Genomic DNA, 23761 nt, shown 5'->3' with positions numbered 1-23761 from the left:
AAACTCTCAATTGGTTTCAGGAGAAAGGAAATCAAGGCCCTGACTTAAATCCAATTGAACAGTTTTAGAAGTTAACTAAAGATCAAGATTCAGAAGAGGGATCCCTGGAATCTTCAATATTAAAAGACTATCTCTTTACTATCACTTTATTACACATAACTCTACTTATGCACTTTAATGTTTGGATTTTTTTATATGGGTAGATTATCAGAGTTAATACTAATGTCTGGTGAAAATTTAATGCGAATAGCCTCACTGGAAGTATATACTGAAAAAAATGTTGAAGTGTTCTAAACTTATTTTCCCCGCTGTATGTATTCCATGGTGTAGACGGGTCAAATGATAATGTTGTAGGTATTTTAATTTTGGATTGCCCATTAGACTTCTTGGTGGTTCAGAGTGCTTTAGGGGTAGAAAATTCACAACAGGACCAACCTGCAGGCACAACACAGACTGAAGCCTACTTGCCCAAGTATACACAGTGGCTACAAGTAAGACAAGTCACTATTTCACCAGGTTACAGGTCAAAATTGACCATATTGCACTCAAGCTTCAATAACCACACACACACCACCTTCCATAGCATCTCAATCACTTCTTCAACACACACAATCCACCCCTCACAATGTTCAGCAAACGTTCAAACATCAGTCACATAAACCACACATTACATTAGATTATTAAATTAGATTCAGCTTTATTGTCATTGTGCAGAGTACAAGTAAGAGACAACGGAATGCAGTTAGTGTCTAACCAGAAGTGCAGGAAAGTGCAATGTGAACAGTATAGACAAGTAGCAGTATAAACAGTATGACATAGTGCAGTGAAGACAGTAGTATACAGTTAAGCAAGTGGTATGGTTTACAGGAAGAATATTAACAGTATCATTATAAGAGCAGAATAAATATGGATATGCAATTTAAACAATATAGACAGATACAGTTAGGCTCAAGTTTTTGAACCCATGCTAAAGTTCACTAAAAAGAGGAATATAAAATCATCTTTTGGAAATTGATCTAACTCACTAACTGCATCTCTGTTACTCACTAATTGCAACTCTATTACTCACTAACCGCATCTCTGTATGGTATGACAACTGCAACTCTGCTGATAGCAAGGCACTACAAAGACTTGTGAAATCTGCCCAAAGGACTATTGGCTACCAACTCCCCTCCATCCACGACACATATCATAAACGCTGTAAAAAACAAAGCCAAATCCATTGTCAAGGATGCCACCCACCCAAACCATGGTCTTTTCAGTCCCGTCTGGCTACTCTATTTATCCCTGTAGACATGTTATCTGGAAAACATGTATTTATCCAACTATACACTGTAGCCTACATTATTAATCCCTATTGTATACACCAGGGGTTCCCAAACTTTTCCATGACAAGGCCCCCCAAATACCACTAGGTTCTGGCCAAGGACTCCTTGATGTGTTATTAAACCCATCGACAATACTACGGCAAATTTAAAAATACATTAAGCTAATCCTAATAATTATTTTAGCCACAAGCACTTTGTGATGGAGCATACAGTGTGTAAAATTACATTTGGGGCTTTCTGCTATATGAGAGCTATCACTCTACTATTATTCCCAGTCATTATCATGGAAAATAATGTTCAGATATGCAAGAAATTATTATAATGGCATTGTATAACAACCCTCATAGTAATGGGTATATTTAAACATTTTCAAATGTATTTATTTGTTGCTTTTATTTTTCTTTGCAACTTGCTGAGGCCCCCCTGGCACCCCCTCGCGGCCCCCACTTTGAAAACCACTGGTATACACAACCATACTCTACCTGCACTTGGCTTCTTTGCACTCCTGGTTGGATGTCTGCATGTCATTGGCTCTGTACCATGTACTCTGCTAAATGACAATAAAGTTGAATCTAATCTAATCTTAGTGCTTTAAGTAAAAAATTAGGAAATATCCAACCTTTAAGGACACCAATTTTCTTTGTTAATGAATAATGTATCGTAAATAAAGGCCAGTTATTTCATGGATCCAGGATACTATATGCATCCTGATCAAGTTCCCTTGGCCTTTGGAATTAAAATAGCCCCACATCATCACATACCCATCACATACCAAGGTTTCAACAGTGTTTTGTGTGTATCCATGTGAATGTGTGTGAAGGTACGTCTTTCTGTGAGTATGTGCGTGCACATGCTTGTGTGTATGCCCAGTTATTGGTTACAAACAACAAGTTATGCTCAAAATAATGGACTTCACAAAGTGGAAGAGTTCCCCAGAACAAAAGAAAATGCATGTCTGTAAAAATAAGGACAGCACTCTCAGTTCTCTTTCAAACTTTTTTTCGCCAACAATGGACGTTTTGGGCTGTGCGCCCTTCTTCAGCGTAGGCTATAGTGGTGTTCCCTAGGGTGTTCACCTTTGACCTGTACATACACACTTTTTTTTCCAACAGGGGGAACTCAAAATGTAGGCAACCCAATTACAGCATTCTTCAAAAAACATTTCTCAGAATATAAACATAAACTGATATAGGCCTACTTCAAAGAAGGAAAAGCATGACATCAAGAACAACATTATTAGGCATGTTTGCATAAAGTTATACCCAGTTTCTGTAGGCTAACAGTTCTATCCCCACCCCTGCGTGTCATTTGCACCTCAATACCCATGAAATGTAACTCTCTGACATCATGTTTAGCGCTGTTAAAATGTCTTGCCACCGATGATTTCCCATCATGCTTCCGTATGGAGGACATATCCTAGTTTTCAGTTCACGTTTTGTTTTGCCAACATAGTATAACTTACATGGACATTTTAGCAAGTACACCACATACTGTTGTCTAACAGACATGTTGCACAACACTGCCATCTACTGGTTGTCCAGTGGAGGGTGAATTCGAACGCGCGACTTGAATTCAGGGGTATTTTGTTTGTGGATCGCTGTGCGATAGGAATGTCTCAAAATTACGTCATCCACAAATCCACAAAATGCGATCAACAAATGCAGCCTCCCACACACAAAGCCAAACATATTTATTTGTAGATGTCAAAAAATATATTTACAAATACACGTATATTTGTACAAATTACTTTATATATTTGTATGTCACATTTGTGTGTTTGTGTATTTGTGTTTGTGTATTTACAAATAGGCTACACATATATTTGTGCATATATTTTCGAGTATGTACAAATCTTTGAGACAATTCTACTCCCATAATTAGAGAGCACTTCACCTTTACATCCAGTTCATGGTCAGTGCTCTGACGGACATTGCTTTAAGCATATAGCCTAGCTACACGCTCCTTCAGAGCTTGTGACATCAGTTGCATTATAGTCTGCTTGTTGAAATGTGTGATAAAACTGCATAATTTAGTTTGTGTTTTACTGTGACCCCCAGTGTCATGCAGAATCATGCTTTTCAATCAGCATCTTTTGATATTTTACACCTAGCCCTACGGGTGGATGGGTTAGGCTGTCTGCACAAAGGTGAAGTACTCATTAGCATAGTTTTTAACATTTTGTGAACACAATTTACGAAATGAGCCTTTGTGTGCATAGGAGAAATACAGTTTTCATTAACTGTAAATATACAAACGTGTACAACGTGTTGTGTTTTGTGTTCAGTTCAGGCATATGTGCTTTAAACTTAAACCCGCCAAAATTACCTAAATCTGGATTCTAGCACATAGGTGGGTTAGTAAAAAAAATAGGTGGTGATGGTAATTCACAAAAAGGTCAGAGGGGCTAGCAAGTCGTCTCCGGTGCCTTTTTGTGGCGCATGCGTACCAAAGTATATTTCCTCTTCAGCCATCACTAGTTAGACAAGCTAGCTGGCTAACAAACTACTAACTAGCTATTGGTTGTAGTTTCTCAGGATTGTGATATTTCCCACTGCTTCTTCGTAATCCCCGGGGAGGGTTGTGGTTTTGGCAAGCCACGGTTAAACCTTAGCCTTCCGAACGAGTAACAGTCTGGTAAGGAACTGTTTCACGCATGGCTTTTGCAACCATTATGTACATCCAATTTGTCTTTTGTAGCTAGAGTTGCAGGAGAAGGAATGGCCGTTGTAGCGCCATGCCCTTACTATGGCTTTTGATCACACCTACTGACTTATCGTCTGCAACTCTCCGAAAATGTTGGGTTTACCAATGTCGTTGTTGTGTGCACATTTAGCTAACGTTTTTTCCTCACACAACATAATCAGCAGACAAAGTAGTTACCAGTCAGACGAGACTTCTGCAGCTATTTTTCCATGTTATTATTCAACACAAGCAAAGATTTCGGCAAGTCATTTTTAACAAGTGGCTGTTGACATTATGCTACTAAACGTTAACTCTAAATGTTCTGTGCACAAATTGGGCGTAGTTGATTTCCACAGATTTATTTGACCTAGATTCTAGTTACATATGGCTTTGAAGTTTAGCACCTCTGAAATCACATCAGTGTGTGGGTTTGCATTCGAACAGAACTAACTGGGCTCTCTCTCGGTGGTGTTGGTGAAATTTTAGTCAGGACAATATATATTTATTTCCTCTGAGTTTGTATTTGTTCGCTTTTTTCACGGCCTACCTTAAATTGGCTTGTAACGTTAGTTTGTTGCGAGATTGCAACAAGCCAAGTCTCCCTCAAACGCTGCTTGGAAGCAGACAGACACTTGGTCATTAAAATGGAATGCAATGAGACAATAGTAACTGTTAGTTTAACTGTCAGTCAATTTGAGCATGTTCAATATGATGATTCTGAAAACATGACAGGCCATAGGCCTAGGCTGTAACAAGTTTGTGTAGTGTTAGCTGTATTAAAGTAGCAAACAAATTAATTTGTGGGGATTTGCCGAATTTAGAATGCCCTCCTAAAAAACAACCCATAGTTGGGCTTTTTGGCTAGCTGTTGGGACATATTACTTTATTACTGTGAAAGCCAATGAAAACAAAGCTATTTTCCCTCCTGCCCACTACTGTTCAACTGGGAACCAATAAAGTAGAAGTGTGTCATTTTTAGTGGCATCTAGTGGTGAGGTGTCAGACAATCAAGCAATTGAATATGCGGAAAGCCTTTTTTCCCAGCTTAAAGGGGAGTGCAACTATTTTCAAAATGATCATTGTCTAGAACCTTATATGTCAAGTAATACGCTTAGTCATTTATATTTAGAAATTGTATAGTACATTTTGACATAGTTGACAGTGTTTTTTGGGGCGGTGATCCAAGCTCAAGCTTGGTGTACTACTACACTGATTTCTAAATGCAATCTCAAGGTGTGATTAAGGTTTATTTGATTAAAGTCTGTAGAAACTAAGCAAATATGTCAGACTTGGATGTTGTAGTGTTTGCAAGCAGACGTCTTTGTAATTACAGGTCATGGTCTAACTCCAGGAAGAATGAAGCGCAAGAACTCTTTCAAGTAAGTCTGATTCATTTCTATCTTTGCAAATGCATCCAAAAGACTCTGTCTATTAATTGGGGAATTGGCCTTGTCGAGAATAAAGTACAGCCATCAGAGTATTGAGATTATTGATTCAGTCTACAGGCATTGAAAGATGATCATGATCTAAGCTTAGACTTGCCATACTTTTAACTAAAGGATGCACACTTTTAAGTCTGCCTGTAGTCTAGATGTTGAAACATTTGTTGTCAAACAAATTAATAAATAGGACATTTTTTTTTTTTTTAAAAAATGCACAAAGATTTCTAAGTATGCAATGTGAATCATACACTAACATTGCTGAATATATTGTATGATTTAATGATTATATAGTCTTAATAACCCAAAGAAGGTAGAAGAATTTAAGCACATCCTATGCTACTTTAATATCTTATTATAACCGCTTCAAATTAATTTTGATGGTAAACTAACTTGTAATAGGGAGAATTGCAGAACCGACCTGCAACTTGCTCTTCCCTGACCTGAAGAATCAGGAATTGCTTTACGGCAAGTGTGCAATCGCCTACTGTTTGTATGAAATCGTGTAATATTACCTTGTCAGTCGACGTGGCTCTTCGGCGGTTATGTTTGCTGGTTTGTAAACAAATCCAAATTTACCATGTCCACAATTATGAACCGGACTCATGCCACTCTTGTCCAAAACAGTCAAAATCAAGTAGAATTTAGAGACCACACTTATGTGAAAAGGACCAAGATTGTACTTGTACTACAAAACTAATGCACACATACAGTATTTAAAGCAGCCCAAAAACAAATGAATTCCAACAGCTTGTGGACAATATCATACAATGACAAAATCTTGCAATAGCCATTATGTTTCAGTAGCAAATCATTTCAAATAAATCACAGCTCCAGTTCTGCAGCAAAACTGCTGTCTGTGCCACAAAGGATAGTTTTGATAAATCTGTTGTCATTGTTGTGGTACATTGATTGACATGTTGTATGACAAATGGAAAGGAGTTACCCTGATAAGGACAACAATGAAAGAAATTAAATGCAATATGTTGAAGACAAGGATATCATTAAATACATTTAATTACATTTTTATTATTATTATTATTATTATTATTATTATTTGTAAAGGGAACATGAGGGCCCAGCCCGGCCTGGTGCGGTTGTTGACCCCCTTAAGAGCTTGGTTGGCTGTCAAATCCAACATGGCTGGAGAGATGCCCCGGGAAAGATCTCCCGCTGGAAAGGCATCGTACTAGACCAAGTCACCATCCTTCCCTCCCTCTACCTGGTCAAGTATGAAAATGTGGACTGTGTCTATGGCATCGAGCTGCTGAAAGATGGTCGTGTGCAGAAACTGGAGATAGTGTCAAATCGCATTGGTAAGTATTGCTCACTTGTACTTAACGTTTATTAGATCTGTATACACTGGTTGAATAGCAGTGGGTGTTTTTTTGTATTTGCTTGAGTTCCAAATATCATTTTATGGGTCACAATATTTTTTTTATATTACTATTAATGCATTCCTTATGTTTACTTTTTTGGCCTTTTGACCTACTTCCACACTGGTGCTTTCAGAGTAGCAAGAGGGGCTTCGAATTCAGTCGGTTGATGTTTTTTTTGCCTAAAGTTGGAGGAGTGTTGACGCCGCAGTTTAACACGTGTGTGTGTGTGTGTGTGTTTTTGCGTCTCTTGGCATACATGCTGGATGTGACATTGGGGGTGTGGCTACATAGTCGATTCAACCTTTGAGTTTAAAGTTCGAGATTAAGATATAATTTCGATGGATTTTGACTTTGAATCAAAATTGTGACACCCCTATAAAGAATATAGCCATGTGTGGACCTATACCTGTGTCTGAGACTACTTGAAACAATCTCAAAACCTTCTCCTTATCTGTTGAAGAGTTTATAGCTTACCTCCATGTATTGGCTAATATGTCATGTACAGACCAGTACTGCCCTACAAAGGCAAAAGACCTTAACTCGCCAGAGTGTGAAACTGAGAAAAACGACTTTAAAGTTTTTTTGTTGTCCAGCCAATTGTATGATAGGTAGGACACTGAAAATTTGCCAAGTAATTGTCATAATGAATACATGTATCTACATGAAAAAAAAAATCAGCTCAAACTTGACCTTTGACCCTTATTTGGAAGTTACTGTATTCTGCCTTTGCATTATCTGCAAAACAATAATGGGTCATACAAAGGCAAAATACCTTAACTTCTAATTTATTGACCATTTGGACTTTTATCACTCTATAGAAACATTTATATGATAACAATGATAGCCTTAAGATAACATTTAGTGAGTTTTGTCTAGTAAGGCTTAATATTAGGCCTCCATCAACAGAATATTACAAAATACAAAATAATGAGAAGGCTACACTGGAACATTTTAAAACTTTATCGTTGTACTTAATTTAAGTAAAATAACACTTTAAGAGCCAGAAAACCAAAAACAGCCACAACATGATCCAAGCCAATGCCATTGGAAACGTATGCAATTACAGGAATTTTGCTACTCATGGACACATAATAATTTACTGTCTGTGTGTCGGATGCGGGCGGAGGAGTCACACATTGATTGGATTTCTTTCTTGACAAATTAAAGGGACATCGACTTAAGGACATGCTGTGTAGTTTTGTTCGTATGGGAGTCAAATATTTTTGCAACCAACACTGTCTAGCTTTAGCTAATAGCTTACTCATAGCGACACTTAAAATTGAATGACAACATCCGAACAACGTTGCACTTTGATAGATTTTAGGCTAGCTAGCCTGCACATAATTATATTGCGAATGGGCTTGCTGAAAACTTGTGATGGATTTAAACAATGGATTTGTCTTCTCAGTGGATGTTGTTTTCCATGGATTTTTTTAAAGGTAAGCTGCGATCTAAGTTCTATCTGCTGGGTTAGTTTGTGTGCGACATGTTCTCTTCGCCCGGGGAGGGACGGGGAGGTGTATCGCGGTGGCGTCCCCAACCCACTCGCTTTGTTTTCTGCCAGTGAGTGGACTTGCAGATTGGCAGGCAGCTAGCCACCCTGTATGGCACGAGAAAACGTGTAGTAGGCTACTAGTTAATAGTATCCAGGCTTTGAGACATTTATGGTGTCTCACAGTTGCCTGGCACAACATCTATCATGTAGGCTATTTGTGGATCAGGAACAGTTAACTAGCTAACTAGGCTACATCCTAGCTGAATTTCACAAAATCTGAAGTAGTTAATGCTAGATAGTAAAACAACCACTGCAACATTTTCTTTTCATTACATTACATTACATTACATTACATTTGGCTGACGCTTTTTAACCAAAGCGACTAACAACATGGTAAACAGTAAGTTTTAGAACAATTCTCACAATTTTAGGACAGTTTAAAAAAAACATTAGAGTACAGTAAGAATAAGTGCGTCGGTGAGTGCTGTTTTTAGCAGTTACTTGTCAGTTTAAAACGGCTGGTGAGTGCTAGGATCAGTAAGACTTGTTGTAAGTGTTGCTATGAGAGTAGATGTTCTCTAAAGAGCTGGGTCTTCAGGAGTTTTTTGAAAGTGGAAAAGGATGTCCCTGCCCTTGTAGGAACTGGCAGTGTGTTCCACCAACGAGGAACAACAGATGAGAAAAGTTTGGATTGGCTTGAGCGCACCCGGTGGTAGAGCTAGGCGTCGTTCGATCAGAGGAGCCGCAGCGGTCTGGAGGTAGTGTAAGTCTGTATGAGGGCATTCAAGTAGGTGGGAGCAGAACCGGAGACTACTTTGTAGGCAAGCGTTAGAGACTTGAATTTGATGCGGGCCGCCATAGGTAGCCAGTGTAGCTGGATGAGCAGCGGGGTAACATGTGCCCTTTTGGGTTGGTTGTAGACCAGGCCGCCCGTTCTGGATCATCTGAAGTGGTTTCACTCGCGCAGGCTGGGAGACCTGTCAGGAGGGCATTGCAGTAGTCGAGTCGCGTGAGATGACTATTGCCTGAACCAGAAGTTGGGTAGCATCTTGAGTCAAGTAAGTCCTGATTTTCCGTTATGTTGTAGAGTCGCTAAACGGCATGACCGGGCGACTGAGGCAACATGATCTGAGAAGTTTAGTTGGTTGTCGAGAACAACTCCTAGATTTCTTGCAGTCCTGGTCGGTGAAACAGACAGGGAGTCAAATTTGATGTTGATGTCGTGGTGTATGGTAGGTTTAGCTGGGATGACCAGCAGTTCAGTCTTTGAGAGGTTCAGCTGGAGGTGGTGTGCCTTCATCCATGTAGCTATGTCTGAAAGGCAATCTGAGATCCGTGCTGAAACCAGGGGGTCGTCAGGTGGAAAGGACAGATAGAGCTGTGTGTCGTCTGCATAGCAGTGGTATGAGAAGCCGTGCGAACGGATAATCTGTCCCAAGGAGGTGGTGTAGATAGCAAAGAGGAGGGGGCCCAGCACTGAGCCCTGGGGGACCCCTGTGGTGAGATGGTGAGGTGCGGATAGCTGACCAAGCCATGATACGTTATTGAAGTGTGGCTGAAGTGCTTCAATTAGGCCTACATACAATACATAGGCATAAGACACTCTGCCTTTGTTTTACCCACCACCAATGTTAATATGGTTTGCTGCTGAAATTACGGTGCACTGTAACTTAATTCCAGCGTTCTATAGAGCCGCGAAACAAAGCTAAAGAACCACAACTGATGTTACGGGCTAGAACTATGCCTTGGCTTACCCTCTGCTTTTTGAAGTTACGGCAAAAACAGCATCTTATTTTGATAAGAAAACAACAAAATTGACTCAAGATATTTGTCCACATCATAAAATTGATGCCCATTGTTCCAAAAATGACAAAAACTCATTTTTGATAAAATTGAAGTTACGGCCTTTTGCCTTTGCACGGCAGAGTACCTCAACTGCAGCTCTTTGCTCCCTGATGTGTTGCAGACTCTTACCGGGCGATAGACAACAAGCAGGCAAGGTCCATGCTGGGCCGGGCTGTGCAGCACAAGTTTGAGAATGAAGATGGCTCCAAGGATGAATGGAGGGGGATGGTGCTCGCCCGAGCTCCTATCATGACCCCCTGGTTCTTCATCACCTATGAGAAGGACCCTGTTCTATATATGTACCAGCTTTTTGATGACCTCAAATCAGGGGACCTCCGGTTTATTCCAGGTGAGTGGGGCATGATGGACCTATGTTGCCTTTAAACAACAACAGTCTCCCTGGCAATATGCTTATGTCACATAGTCACCATTTTGAACAGAGATCAGTATAAAAGGATACATTAATTCGCCTTATACACCCGGCCAGAACGGGGCTAAGGGGTACACTTGCCATTACACCTCAGTCCAGCGGATGGTGGTGGTAGTGCACACCGTTTGCAACGCTGCAACGACGCTGCAACAACCCAAACAACAGGCAGATGTCTCAAGTGAGCAGGGTGTCTCGTAAAAAGAAATGGAGCCTGGAAAACCCTACACAGACTTCACTACAGACTTTAGCAGACTGGTTTAGAAATAATTTAATAGCCAGAAATATTCCTGCCCTAATAAAGAAATATTTGGTTAACTGCGAGTGAATCCCGTTTGCAGCCGTAGAAAAAAACGCAGGACAAATTAAACATTCTGGTTTTCTCCGAGTGCAACGATGATAGACAGACATCATTTGGACAAAATATAGAGCATATTAACCTCCGTTGCTCAGCCAAATGCCTTCCTGTTACGTCCTGTTATCACGGAGTTACAGGCGATAAACAATTTTTGATGGTCACAAGTTTACTTCATTACACTATTCGTTATTTATTTAAGGGGCTACCGGAGGAGTTTTGGGAGCATTAGTCCAAAAAGACGTGACCCTCCCTCGTCAGCAAGAAATTTTTCTATAACCCTCCAAAGTGATTATGAAAAAACGCATGACCCTCCCCTTCAATTTATTGATGCCTTCTGTAGGCTACTGGGTCAATTTGGGAGCTTGCATGCTACCACTCCTTTCTTAAAATGCCTTGAAAAGGCTGTCGTTTCATAAATAATCACCGGGACCGAAACATAGCCTACCTGTCAACTTTTTCTGGGTTTATCACGTACTGTATTTTAACTTTTTTCCCCGTCTTAGGAGGAACTGCAGGGTCGTCGCAAGGGGGTGCGAGGCCCTGTGTGAACAGCTTTCAGCCATAAGGCTACTTTGAGAACATTTCCTAATTCACCCGACACTAATACTCAAAATGTTGAAAACTATTTCGGCATAGCCTATAAGCAGTTTAATTAAATGTAATGTTAGTTGTAAAATAGGCTACTTGGTGAGGCTTGGCAAGAAAAATCTTCACGGTATAGGCCTATTAACTGACCGCCCGATTCACCTTGGCTGGGGGGCAGGGGGGGGCAATCAGACATTTATGCCCAGTTAATCCGGCCCTGCCCCCAACAAATCACACCTTCCCACCTCTGTGACAGCTTAAAAGAAGTCGAGAGGACTCCTAACTCACAGACCTATTCACAAACCGGTTTTGTGGCATTTCGCCATGTTTTGAAATCCTATGCGGCTACAGGAGCTTCCAATCGTGAGGAAGCAATTTTGCATTGTAGGCATAACTAACATGCAATAACGCCACCAACAACAACCAAAACTAAGCTACTCATTGTCAACATGTAAATTAAATGTAACATTATTGTGAATCAAATTAAAATGTTCTCTTTTGCAAACGTAGGCATAGGCCCTAGGCATAGTAACAGATTAATTTAGTAATGTTACAACGATACTACATCAATCCGTATGTTTCATTAGGCTACTAGGCTATTTGTTTTGTATCATCTTCTGTCCTTGTGTAGCGCACGCATTCTCAGACCTGTCACCTGCCACTCATCATCGTAAGGGAGGTGTTTGAAATCATTCCTGCGTTACAATCATCAGCCGATCAAGGTGGTCACTTCAGTCAAGCTCGTGCATGAGTAATAACGTCATCCATAGCAACGAAGACTCACTTACTCTTAGTCAAAGATTCTAGAGCGCTCCGCTCCGCATTCGAGGCAGGCCTTCTGTTGAAGAATTTTATATAAAGCCTGCGCTAACAGTAATCCTCCTGCCCCTGATACCACAGATACCACACCCATCTTAATGGGTTTATACTCAATACTTGACCAATGGCTATTGCATCTTTCTATTGCAAGTGAGGATGTGGCAGGTGATTTACTGTAGCCTATAGGCTTCATAAAATAAAATAAACAGGGGTGCGTTTCCCGTACAACTACGGAGGTTAGCTTTTTACTAACGTGGTACGATGCATCGTTCAACTAACCAACATGTAAGTTGTAATGATAGTTTCCAAACTTCAGTAGTCTGGACTAAGGTGGTTAATGACGTTTAGTAGCACGTGACGGGCACACCTGCACGTACAGTAACAGAGACTTTATGATGGACTACCTTAGTTTAATCTGTGAGATATGTTTTTCTCAGGGTCATCAAGTTAATTCATTGGTTCATATAGACTGACCTTGTAAATTAACCACTGCTTTTAATTAACATTTAACAAGTGTCATTTAAATGTGCTGGTGAAACAGTTGTGTACCCTATTGTTATTTATCCCCTATTCACCCACGCCGTCAATTCTGTGGCGCAGTGCGTTAAGGCCGGCTGATGACAGCCGCCGTTACGCAGCAGTTATCATTCCCCTGTCCAAGAGTTCGATACTGGGTTAAGCGTAGTTAGCTTTTGGGAAACGCGCCCCTGATGTCGGATGTGTGATCAGTGGACTATGGGGAGGAAAGTGGCAGTGTTTTTTTGCGCGTCTGCAGAAGTCGGCCAAATATGAATATAATTCTGCGGCATAAAGCAGATGTATTTGTTTATTGTACAGAAAAATAAAAATGACATCAAGCAGTCAATTGACTACATTGCAGTCAAGAAGTAGGGCAAATTAATTTACGAAACCAAAACGTGGGTCATAGTTGTCTAAGCCTCTATTGCGTAGCCTGTTAAAAACGTCGCCAGATAGTATTAAATCGCCAACAACATTGTTTTCTGCAGAAGCCTACCCAAGGCTACAGATTAATTCTGAACAGTTATTTGTGTGAACAACTATCACACAAGACACTGTTTTGATTTGCGTAGTTGCGTTACCCCCAACACTGACAATAATGTAGACAGCAAATTAAGATATTTTTTTGTTTTGTGGAACGGCACCGGTAGGCTATCAAAAGCAGATTTCAATTTTCGTTACCACCTTCTAGTTTATTGACGCAAATAAATCCCTACGAACTTGTTTGAAACCGAAGTTGACAGACGTGGGAGGGAACTTTTTACCTTGGTAGCTTGGACCAATGATCATGTCATATAGGACATAAACAGACATAAAGGGAAGAGGAGATGGACTTCTCTGCATAGTCTGTCTGCCTCTCCACCTTTTCCATGTTTGTGTACTACTGACTGTCCACTGGCCTACTGCTTTTACTGCTACACTGTTTACGTGCTATATTAGCACACAACACAACCCCTCCCTCCCTCCCACAGCCTGGATTGTGGCCATACTTAATACTTGACCAATGGCTGTAACCCTATTACTTCAACCTATTCTTGCACTGCTATAGTTTTTTATATTACTTTGTCTACATTATTCTCTTATATGTCCACATTTATTTGATGCTGGTCTCTAGACTTTATTCTTGCAATGTTGCACTGTTGGACTTACTTATTTGCACCATCACCATGATACTTTCTCATAGAGCACCTTACCATGCATACAGAATCACAGGCTCAGTCCCTGCCGTCACTGCAAGCGCCTCTTGCTTATTCATCCTTAAGCACACTATGTGGATATTTGATTTAGTATATTTAGATTTTTTTTTTATCTCTACTGTCTTCATTGTTCACTGGTGTTTTTTTTATATGTATATGCTTATATTACTTTTTCTGCTGTAAGTGCATGTTGTGTGTGATGTCTGTATGCTACTGAGACCTTGAATTTCCCCTTGGGGATCAATAAAGTATCTATATATCTATCTCGCTGTCGCTCTCTATCTCTCCACTTAGAATTTAAAAACAGAATATTGACTAGCATCACAACATTTTGTCAAATGCTGACGTAACAATTCAACTAGAGTGAAGATGCACAGTACAGTATTTCACTTAAGTCAGATCTAAATATTATGTGTATGTACATTGTTTTGGCTAATTTAATTTTGAGTAATTTTATTTTTTTGTTGAGAGCAGTTAGAAGCACCATGTAATTTCCATACTGTTTGACTGTCTGAACACTGTGTTGTCCAACACTGGTAGAGTTACTAATAAACACTTCAGTGTTTGGATGGCATCATTGTAGTTGCTGATGAAAAGGCAGTTGTCCCTGCATGTTTCAGTAGTGTAGTTATTACAGTTATGAAGTTCCCTGAATAACCAGTGGTTTGAAGCACTGCCTAGATTGCAAGCGGGTGTAGCAAGTGCCAAATTGCATTGTAGGAGATATTGTTTTGAGTCATGCCCTCTTGTGGCTGAAGGTGAGCTTTGTGTTGTGTTGTGTTTCCCCGCAGAGGAGTCGGCCCAAGAGGAGCCGGAGCCAGGTGAGGTCGTGGACAGCCTAGTGGGCAAACACGTGGAGTACAGTCGGGAGGAAGGGGGCAAGCGAATCGGCCTGGTCATCCAGCAGGTGGAGGCCAAGCCCTCTGTGTACTTCATCAAGTTTGAGGATGACTTCCACATATACGTCTATGACCTTATCAAGGCTTAGGCAAAACACTGCCTTTTCCTTTTAACAAAAGAAGTTTTGTATCCTGTCACTAACCATGTATGATTTTCTCCTTCCACTAAATGTCTCTGTTTCCTTTGTGGACTGATAATCTGTGATTATAACTTCGCCAGTGTTCACCACATTTGTCAAGTGGATTATTAATCAGTCCATCTGATCATCCTAATTTCGGGCCACTCCTGTCAGAACACTGGATGTTGATTGAACTCTCAAGTTGTGGACCTCTCTTATTACCTCATCTTTAGACATGATGTGTAGTTTTCTGACTTATAACCTGCTCTGGGTTTGGGACATTTTCAGAACTTCCTGTGAGTTTCTTCTTATCTTTTTGTTCATATTTTATTGTTTTTTGTACCAAAGTGAGTATTTACATTACATGAATAATCTCTTTATCAGTAAATCGCCAATGATGCAGCTACATCAAAATGCGGAACACAGCAGTTTCACTTATATGGGTTGTATCAATCAGTTTTGCAGTGTTTTCAGTAGCTTATGCCTACTTTGCTTCACCAGTCACACCTGTTTTTATTATTTGAAAATGATATCTTTATTGTTAGCATTATCTTAAGTATGCTTACTTTTTTTTTGATGTGGCCTCTGTTGTAGTATGTAGTCATTTTGTACAGTTTCAGTAATGTGCCCGATTTCAAGTGCACTTCAGAGCATCTGTCTTCCATGAGCATCAGATGTAGACAAACGTGCCTTTACTATTCACAGTTTGCCCTCCTGATACAAGAACCTTGAAACGGGGAGAGTTTTGCTTAAATGAACCCTTTTGGAGATTTAGACGGCAGTGTAAGAATCTGTGATTAGAGGGGCATCACGACTCCAGTTAACAGAAATGTCTTCAGTCAGACGTTAAATGCATGTTTCTTTTAATTGGATTTACTTCAAAGTCAGAACTAGCCCTGTGCTTGGTGGATTAATATAGAATTCTCCATGGGGACAACACAAGTCTCATGACCGAATGTGATCCTTGTGTGTTTGGCAGTAAATGTCTATCAGAAAGCTATTCATAGTACACTGTCCGCTTGTTGTTGTAAAATGTGTATATATTCTGTCATTATATGCAGTTGTGAGTGAATGGTAGACTTATGTAGGCCGGGGTTGTGGCTCTGAAATTTTTCGTCTTGAGTTGTTTCAATTGTCAGATGATTATCATTTTATTACTATGACTGGAACACATGCAAACAAGGCCCCATTATAAGGTTTGTCATTTTCTAATAAACACTTTTTTGTGAGGAAAGGACAACTCATTGAATCCTCTGTTTGCTCATTCATCTAAAACTGACCTACGATATGGGGAGAAGAAAGGCTGGGTGTGCCGTGATTGGGCATGTCAGTAATTCCACCTTTAAAACTCATCCGGACAATCACCAATTTCATCTCCGGCAGGAGTAGCCAACAGTTCTCTTATCTCAACATTGGTCTAGTTTCCAGTCATATCTACAGTTGACACGTCTTTTCATGTTAAATTTGCAGCCGGTCATTTTGCAATGCAGTATGTGGGAAGCAATGTTATGTAGGCTTGCTGTCAGTTCATCGCAAATCACTGCATCATCCACGTCACCACCACCTGCAGCGTCACTAGCGGTCACTACATGTGAATTGAACACTTTCTTTGTACACTTTTAAAACACTCTCCTTTAGTTCACTTCAACTACAGTGTCAAATACAATGTCAGATGATTGGCCTGGTCTTGGTCTGAGTAGATATCTTGCAATGGTCAGTTGCAGGAAATGATTATAATTTCAAATAGTAAAGGTGTTAAATTCCTTGTGCTATTGATAAGAGATTTCCCACAGTGGGCAATTTGTTTGCATGCTGCATATTGTTTTATGAGTATCTCTGTGGCCTCAGTACACTGGCTTCCAGTACATGTTCACATTCATTTTAAGGTTTAGATGATGCACTCCGTGGCTTGGTCCCATATTATATCACATCTTGTAACGCTCCATATTCTTGTGAGACTGCTCAGTGCTCAGATTGGTTCATCAAGGTGTGAACATCAGAATTGGGCTTACTTTGTAAAACTTTTCTTATTGCCTTTCCTGATGTCTGAGTATTGCAACATTTTAGTAAATCTAAACAACAGTTCAAACAGTTTAAGCTGTAAATGTTTCAGAACAGAATATTTACACCATTCTATACCTTTGTAAGGGCTTCTTGATTATATTCTACTGCATAATAGTAATATTTACACCATTCTATGCCTTTGTGAGGGCTTCAAGACTATATTCTACTACAGTTTCATGAAATTACCTTTTTAGTACCAAGGATATTATGAACAAATGGGAAATTCTGGGAAATCCTGATGCCAATTTTAGATCATGCAGCCTGAATGCTATGCAGATCTTGTTAGGCAACGCACAGTAATCATGGAATGTTAAGGTACAATTAAGGAATTATAATGAATAATTCTTCATAGTTTGAAGATATGAACATTTTGATGGTTCATTCAGAGGTTCCTGAATGCCAAAGCAAAGCAAAAGTTATCTCACTGATTGAAGTTCTCTCACTGACTCCTCTCCTTAGAGAAGGGTAGCTTTATTATGAGGGGCTGGAGCAGGGTAAGCAGGCCCTCCTAACTTCCTGTTCAAATATGGAGGCACAAACAACCTAGCATTCAGTAACCTGCTACTGGGAAGGAGGCGCGTGAGGAAAAGCTGGCCGGAACAGAGGGAACACTGAGTAGAATTCCCTGGCAAAGCAGGTCGCCACAGCAGTGTTCCAAGCCTCCACATAGCTGCTGTTTACCCTTCTGGAACATGCTCTGCTGCCCTACTCTAGGTTTCCATGGTAGACAGAACCTTAACACTACTATCAGAACATTAGAGATGTGCAGACCTACTTGCAAAATGGCTCAGAGGCCAAAAACTTAAACGATACATTTGAGATGAGCAGTAGCTCCTAGTTTGGGTTGGAATACTGTGAGGTGTTTGTGAGGAAAGCATCAAGCCAGACATGGTTATCCTGTGAATGGGTGGCTAAAGGACTGTCGAAGAGACATACACTGTGGTGAGTTTGATGTTGATGGGGAATTGCTAGTTTCCTAAGTGTCCTCGTTGTTACTTGAGCAATGAATGCTACATGTAAGGATTAAGTGGTTCATTTCATTGAGATGTGTGTTGGTTTAGTCATTTATTTGCTTCATCAACAGTAGGTGAATAGTATAGCATAGCATGTCCTGCATACAGGTTATAGAAAATACAGTGGGGAGAATAAGTATTTGAACCCATGCTAAAGTTGACTAAAAAGAAAAATATAAAAACATCTGTTAGAAATTGATCTTAATGCCTTAATTAAAACAAATAGTAATCCAACCTTTTAGGACACCAATTTTCTTAGTGATATGAATGTATCATAAAAAAATAAATGTTCTTCCTTAAATTACAGGGGCAATAAGTAATTGACCCCTATGTTAAATTCCCATAGAGGCAGGCAGATTTTTTTTTATTTCTTATTTCATGGATCCAGAATACTATGAATCCTGATAAAGTTCCCTTGGCCTTTGGAATTAAAATAGCCCCACATCATCACATACCCGTCATACCTAGAGATTGGCATGGTGTGTTTTTCAGTTAGCATATTAGCTGGTTTGATTGGCATTGAGCCCAATGAGCATTTTAGTCAACTTTAGCATAGGTTCAAATACTTATTCCCTCTGTATATGGCCTTCAAAACACTCCCTAGGCCTAAAGACATGCTTTGCAGTTGAAATGGGGACAAGAACAACGATCTCTTTGTGGGGGGGGAAATACGCAAAATGTGCTAAATCAATTTGAAGCCTCATATGGCTTGAATTTAAGTGGTATGGGCCACTGAAGTAATTTTATCAAAAGGTGTAAAATTCTTTGAAATGTGTTAATCTGAAAGCTAAAAAAAAAGATTCTATTATATCAGGGAAATTGGTCTATTTTTGACATTCATACCGGCTCCACAGATGCTAGACTGCTCTGAAAAATCTCTGCATACCCAACACAGCCCTCCCGACCACATGTCCCATGGAGGCAGTTGCACTGAAGCTATCTTTGTGTATGTTGTTTATGTGTGTGCCCCAGTCTGCCTGCTGCACAGTTGCCTCTTGTTGGGCAGAAGGGTGATGTTACTGAATGGGTTGGTTATATGGCTGGAGTGAATGCAAAACAATCCCCAGGGAGACTGTCATGGTACTATCCTAAATTAATAGTTTTTTCATCAGGCAGTTTTTTTTTTATTTAAAAAAAGGTCAAGTAACAAATATGCAGATGCCTTTATCCAAAGAGACTCAATGGCTTGTTGGCAAATTGAACCCTGCCCAATTGACATTATCACTACTCCACCACACCTGTATCTTCCCCTAACATTAGAAAATAACCAGTGACAGCCACCTGTTTTTATTTCTTTCTCTTTATCTTTCTCTTATACAGTATGTATCTCTTCTTTCTCTTTATAAGTATGTATCCTCTTATATAACTAAAATCATATTTTTATTGCACAATTATTTTCCTACAGGTATTACCCATCCATAAAATGCCAGGAGAGCCCTCATTTCAAGGGAGTGGGAAGGTATAAAGTCTTGAATATAAAAAGAAAATACTGAATCTAGCATGAGAAAACCTCTCAGCAATGTATATAAATTCTAATCACATCATTTTAAAAAGTCCTGAAACATGGACACAAGGATGACCATGCATATTTCCCTTTGTCCTCAAAATCATATCATATTATTTTAGAGGAAATTAGTCACTGACCACTTTTATGCACAAAGCACAGAAGGAGATCACCGTGGCTGACTAGCACGAGGCTCTACTGAGGGACGCCATGCTACAGAGATGGTGCCTTGCGACTGTGACCCGCCGTGGGCTCATGCTGGTACTAACATGCAGTGGCCTGGTCCTCCTCCACCTGCTCTCCTGCAGCTTCAAAGGCTCTTACCCGATTCACAGGCCCTCCTCCTGGGCAAACAGGCCTGTGAGTGAGCCTGAGTACCAGGTGCTGCTTCAGGAGCTGGAGGAGCAATATCAGCACTATGTGCACAGCCTGACCAAGCAGATATCCCAGCTGAAAGAGGCTGTGGCCATGAGGAGCATACAGCTGAGAGAGTCACTGGGCCACTCAGTCACTGAGTTCCTACCAGAGACCGAGGGCAATGCTTTAAGAGGCCAGCTAAGCCTGGAAGAGTTTCTGCAGAGCCAATTGAATCGTGCAGAGGTTCATGCAGGAACCAAAGTGCCCAGTGAATATGCCCTGGTACCCTTTGAAAGTTTCACCCTCCATAAGGTGTACCAGCTAGAGATGGGGCTGAGCAGGTTTCCAGTGGAGAGACCTCTGCGTAAGGACCGCCGGCATGAGCTCGTCAGCACCCTGGAGACAGCGTTACACATGCTCAATGCCCCCCGGGACAGTGATGACCCCCAGCTGCGTAAAGTCTACTCCCCATCTGATTTCATCGAGGGTATGTGTCATATTCGGCGCCCTTTATAGAAGCAGCTACAATATATACTTGTAGCAGGAGCTGTAGGTCTTTAGTGATAATTATGATTTTGCTTCTACATGGAGGCATGAAGCATGTTAAGAGTAAATGTATTTTGCCTCATTTGGGCTATGTGTCAATCTGTCTTCAACTGATGTCTGATGCAGGAATCTACCGTACAGAGAGAGACCGTGGCACAATGTACGAGCTGATGTTTAAGGGAGACGGACCAGAGGACTTCAAGAGGCTAGTGTTCTTCCGGCCATTTGCACCCCTGATGCGGCTCAGGGATGAGCAGATGGACTTGTCTGGTGTGCTTGTGAACATAATTGTACCCCTGGCTAAAATGGCTGACAAGTTCAAACGCTTCATGGTTAACTTCAGGTCAACTTCATATCTTGCATTCCGTAGCTTTAAGTCTGATATAGATTTTGCGTAAGTCTAAATTAATGCTATTTATTTGTTACATATTTCAGAGATGTTTGCATCCGCCAAGATGGAAAGATACACCTAACAGTGGTTTATTTTGGGAAAGATCAGCTTGAAGAAGTGAGAAAAATTCTTGAAATGACAGCAAGGTGACAAATAATTTCTTCACCTATATCAATTGAAGAAACTTTGGAGCACTTTGGCTCCCCTACTCCCACCCCTTTGCACGTTCAGCTATGGGATTAAACTGTTGTTTCATAAGGATTACAAAAAAATCAGTTTTCAGGTTTTGACATTTGTTCTGATTATTACATTTTCTGAATATTGTTAATTTGTTGCGATATATTTAGGAAACAATGGTGTTTTTTGGTGTGATAATGCAGAGAGACAAGCTTCAAGAATTTCACGCTGATACAGCTTAACGAAGAATTCTCACGAGGAAGGGGCCTTGATGTGGGGGCCCGTGCATGGAAAAAAGGAAATGTTCTCATGTTCTTCTGTGACGTTGACGTGGTCTTCACTGCTGAGTTCCTCAATTCTTGTCGCCTGAACGCTGAGCCAGGTTAGCCAAGCCAAACGTCAAATAATGTTATGATTCACTATTATGCATTTCTGAGCAATACAGCATCACTTATGACAAGTAAACACTTACTTGTCCTTGTAAGCTAAAATAAGATACTTGTTAGAGATGCTTTATTTATCCAGAAACAAGTTAAGTGTCACAACAGCACCATCCAGCACATAAACACTAAAGGGAAAAATGAGTAAACAGTTTAGCATTGCGGTAAGGGAGGAGAGGGGGTTATTAAATGTGATTAAAATGTGAAACTGAATGTTTTAACACTCTGTAAAGCGCCATGAGACATGTTCAGTGTTTTGGCGCTCTATAAGTGAAATTATATTGAAATTGAAATTGAATGGTAGAAACAACCCTCTATGTCTCACAGTTGGGGGAGATCAGCCTTTCAAGGGATGAGAAGTGTTTTTTTTTTTTTGAATACTCATTAGCTTGTCAAGCATCCGCCTCTCTGCCATACCCCCAATGAGTCCAGCTAAGTCCTGCTTTCCAAGCTTATTCAATCGGCATGACTTTCCATTTTTTGTATCGGTGCTAATTCTACAGGAGTAATAGAACTAGAAGTAGTAGTAAGAGGGCCCGGGGTTGCTGAATACAGAGCCCACAGCCAAGTCTGTCGATTAGGAAAAACTAAAAATATATTCTTTCCACAGGTAAGAAAGTGTTCTACCCAGTAATCTTCAGCCAGTTCAATCCTGTCTATGTTTACGGCCAGCATGCTGCTGTACCTCCCACTGAACTGGTAGGTTTTGTTGATGTCATTTTCTTTGAGGTGGCATATAAATGCATGAATGCTGAGAATAAAATATGCACAAATATACAAAAATATAAGCCCTTTTGGTCTGTGACACAAGCTAATCTGCTTTTCTGATAGGTAATGAAAAAGGACACAGGATATTGGAGAGATCTGGGCTTTGGAATGACATGCCAGTATAGGTCGGATTTCATCAACATAGGTAGAACTTTCCTGATTTCCCTCTCACAATTTAAAGTCTCCTAACTGCTTTAAAACATTGCAATAATTAAAAAAAAAAACTGTCTGTGAAATATTAAGTCAAATCAAGTCACTTTCATCTATATAACACATTTGAAAACACAAAAGTGCCTCCCAGTCATGCGGAACAGAAAAGGATAAAAGAACACGACAGTATTCTATTTCAAAATAATTCATTAAATTGCCTCACTTATATTTGTACATTGCTGTGTTGTATGCATCCACGGCAGCTACTACATTCCTCATCAATGATTATGACTATGTAATATTTGATATCACTGAATGTCACTTAACTTCGTCCTAGATAGATAAATAGATAGATAGATAGATAGATACTTTATTGATCCCCAAGGGGAAATTCAAGGTCTCAGTAGCATACAGACATCACACACAACATGCACTAACAGCAGAAAAAGTAATAAAAGTATATAATCTAAAAAACACAACTAAGCAATAAGGACATTAGAAAATAAAGAATATACTAAAATACAAATTATACTAAATAACACTAAATCTAAATCAAGTCTAAAACAGTATCCACATAGTGTGCTTATGTGATTAAGCATGAGGCGCTTGCAATGACTGAGGCAGGACTGACCCTGTGATTCTCTGTGCATAGTAAGGTAAGGTGCTCTGTGAGAGTGAGTGTCATGGTGATGGTGCAAATGAGTAAGTCCTAAACCTCTTCGGTCCCTCTTCTCAACAGGTGGGTTTGATGCAAGCACCCGAGGCTGGGTGGTGGAGGACCTGCACCTGTACAGAAAGTACCTTCACAGTGAGCTGCTGGTGGTGCGGGCCACTTCGCGCAATCTACTGCACCTGTGGCACCCAAGCACCTGTTCTGACGACCTGCCTGAGTGGACATACCACTTATGTCAGCAACGCAGGGCCACCAGTGAGGCCTCCCACAGCCAGCTGGGAAGGTTGCTCTTTCGCAAGCAGATTGAGGAGCACCAGCGTCTCCATGGCTTATGATGGTTGAAAGACAGGACGAGGCCTATTGTCTCACCATGGCAGCCCAATTTTGCCCTTGATTTTTCAACACTTTACATAATAGGTTGCAGTTGTAATAAAATAACAATTAAAGATTTCATGCACAAAGAACTTTGAAGGTCCATGTACTAATGAATATCACATCAAATAGCCTATAAGGTTATAGTCTATCTTTCCCTCTCTCTCTCTCTCTCTCTGTCTCTGTCTCTGTGTCTTTTCTCTCTCTGTAGCTCAG

At 40.3% G+C, this 23761-nt stretch overlaps 2 protein-coding genes across 3 annotated transcripts; both read left to right on the top strand.

Moving 5' to 3' along the window:
* The first annotated feature begins 3776 nt into the window (after positions 1 to 3776).
* Positions 3777 to 16330, top strand: LOC125295051 (spindlin-W-like). The gene is made up of 5 exons (XM_048244186.1): positions 3777 to 3962; positions 5344 to 5389; positions 6515 to 6765; positions 10290 to 10517; positions 14864 to 16330. Exons 2-5 carry the CDS (start codon positions 5367 to 5369, stop codon positions 15058 to 15060), a joined length of 699 nt encoding a protein of 232 aa, XP_048100143.1. The 5' UTR covers positions 3777 to 3962; positions 5344 to 5366; the 3' UTR covers positions 15061 to 16330.
* A 1433-nt stretch (positions 16331 to 17763) lies between these two features.
* LOC125294757 (chondroitin sulfate N-acetylgalactosaminyltransferase 1-like) lies at positions 17764 to 23637 on the top strand. Of its 2 annotated transcripts, none has more exons than XM_048243738.1 (9): positions 17764 to 18096; positions 19573 to 19626; positions 19834 to 20515; positions 20701 to 20917; positions 21010 to 21111; positions 21346 to 21524; positions 22193 to 22281; positions 22414 to 22495; positions 23240 to 23637. In XM_048243738.1, the coding sequence occupies exons 3-9, from the start codon at positions 19882 to 19884 to the stop codon at positions 23506 to 23508; spliced, it is 1572 nt and encodes a 523-aa protein (XP_048099695.1). In that variant the 5' UTR covers positions 17764 to 18096; positions 19573 to 19626; positions 19834 to 19881; the 3' UTR covers positions 23509 to 23637. The 2 variants fall into 2 exon arrangements, with proteins under 2 accessions (XP_048099695.1, XP_048099696.1); XM_048243739.1 differs by having other exon boundaries at positions 19829 to 20515.
* Positions 23638 to 23761: the final 124 nt, after the last annotated feature.

The sequence above is a fragment of the Alosa alosa genome, chromosome 5 (assembly GCF_017589495.1).
Source record: "Alosa alosa isolate M-15738 ecotype Scorff River chromosome 5, AALO_Geno_1.1, whole genome shotgun sequence".
Lineage (NCBI taxonomy): Eukaryota > Metazoa > Chordata > Actinopteri > Clupeiformes > Clupeidae > Alosa > Alosa alosa.
The sequence above is the reverse complement of the archived record's forward strand: the minus strand, read 5'-3'. Positions and strand labels throughout refer to the sequence as shown.

What these genes read in the sequence shown, in the direction of transcription:
- LOC125295051 (XM_048244186.1), top strand. Translation starts at nt 5,367, where the DNA reads ATGAAGCGCAAGAACTCTTTCAA. An exon ending in AAGCGCAAGAACTCTTTCAA is followed by an intron (nt 5,390 to 6,514) that starts GTAAGTCTGATT and finishes TTATTTGTAAAG; the next exon opens with GGAACATGAGGGCCCAGCCC. An exon ending in GGACCTCCGGTTTATTCCAG is followed by an intron (nt 10,518 to 14,863) that starts GTGAGTGGGGCA and finishes GTTTCCCCGCAG; the next exon opens with AGGAGTCGGCCCAAGAGGAG.
- LOC125294757 (XM_048243738.1), top strand. Translation starts at nt 19,882, where the DNA reads ATGCTACAGAGATGGTGCCTTGCGACTGTGACCCGCCGTGGGCTCATG. An exon ending in ATTCTTGAAATGACAGCAAG is followed by an intron (nt 21,112 to 21,345) that starts GTGACAAATAAT and finishes GTGATAATGCAG; the next exon opens with AGAGACAAGCTTCAAGAATT. An exon ending in TCGCCTGAACGCTGAGCCAG is followed by an intron (nt 21,525 to 22,192) that starts GTTAGCCAAGCC and finishes TTCTTTCCACAG; the next exon opens with GTAAGAAAGTGTTCTACCCA.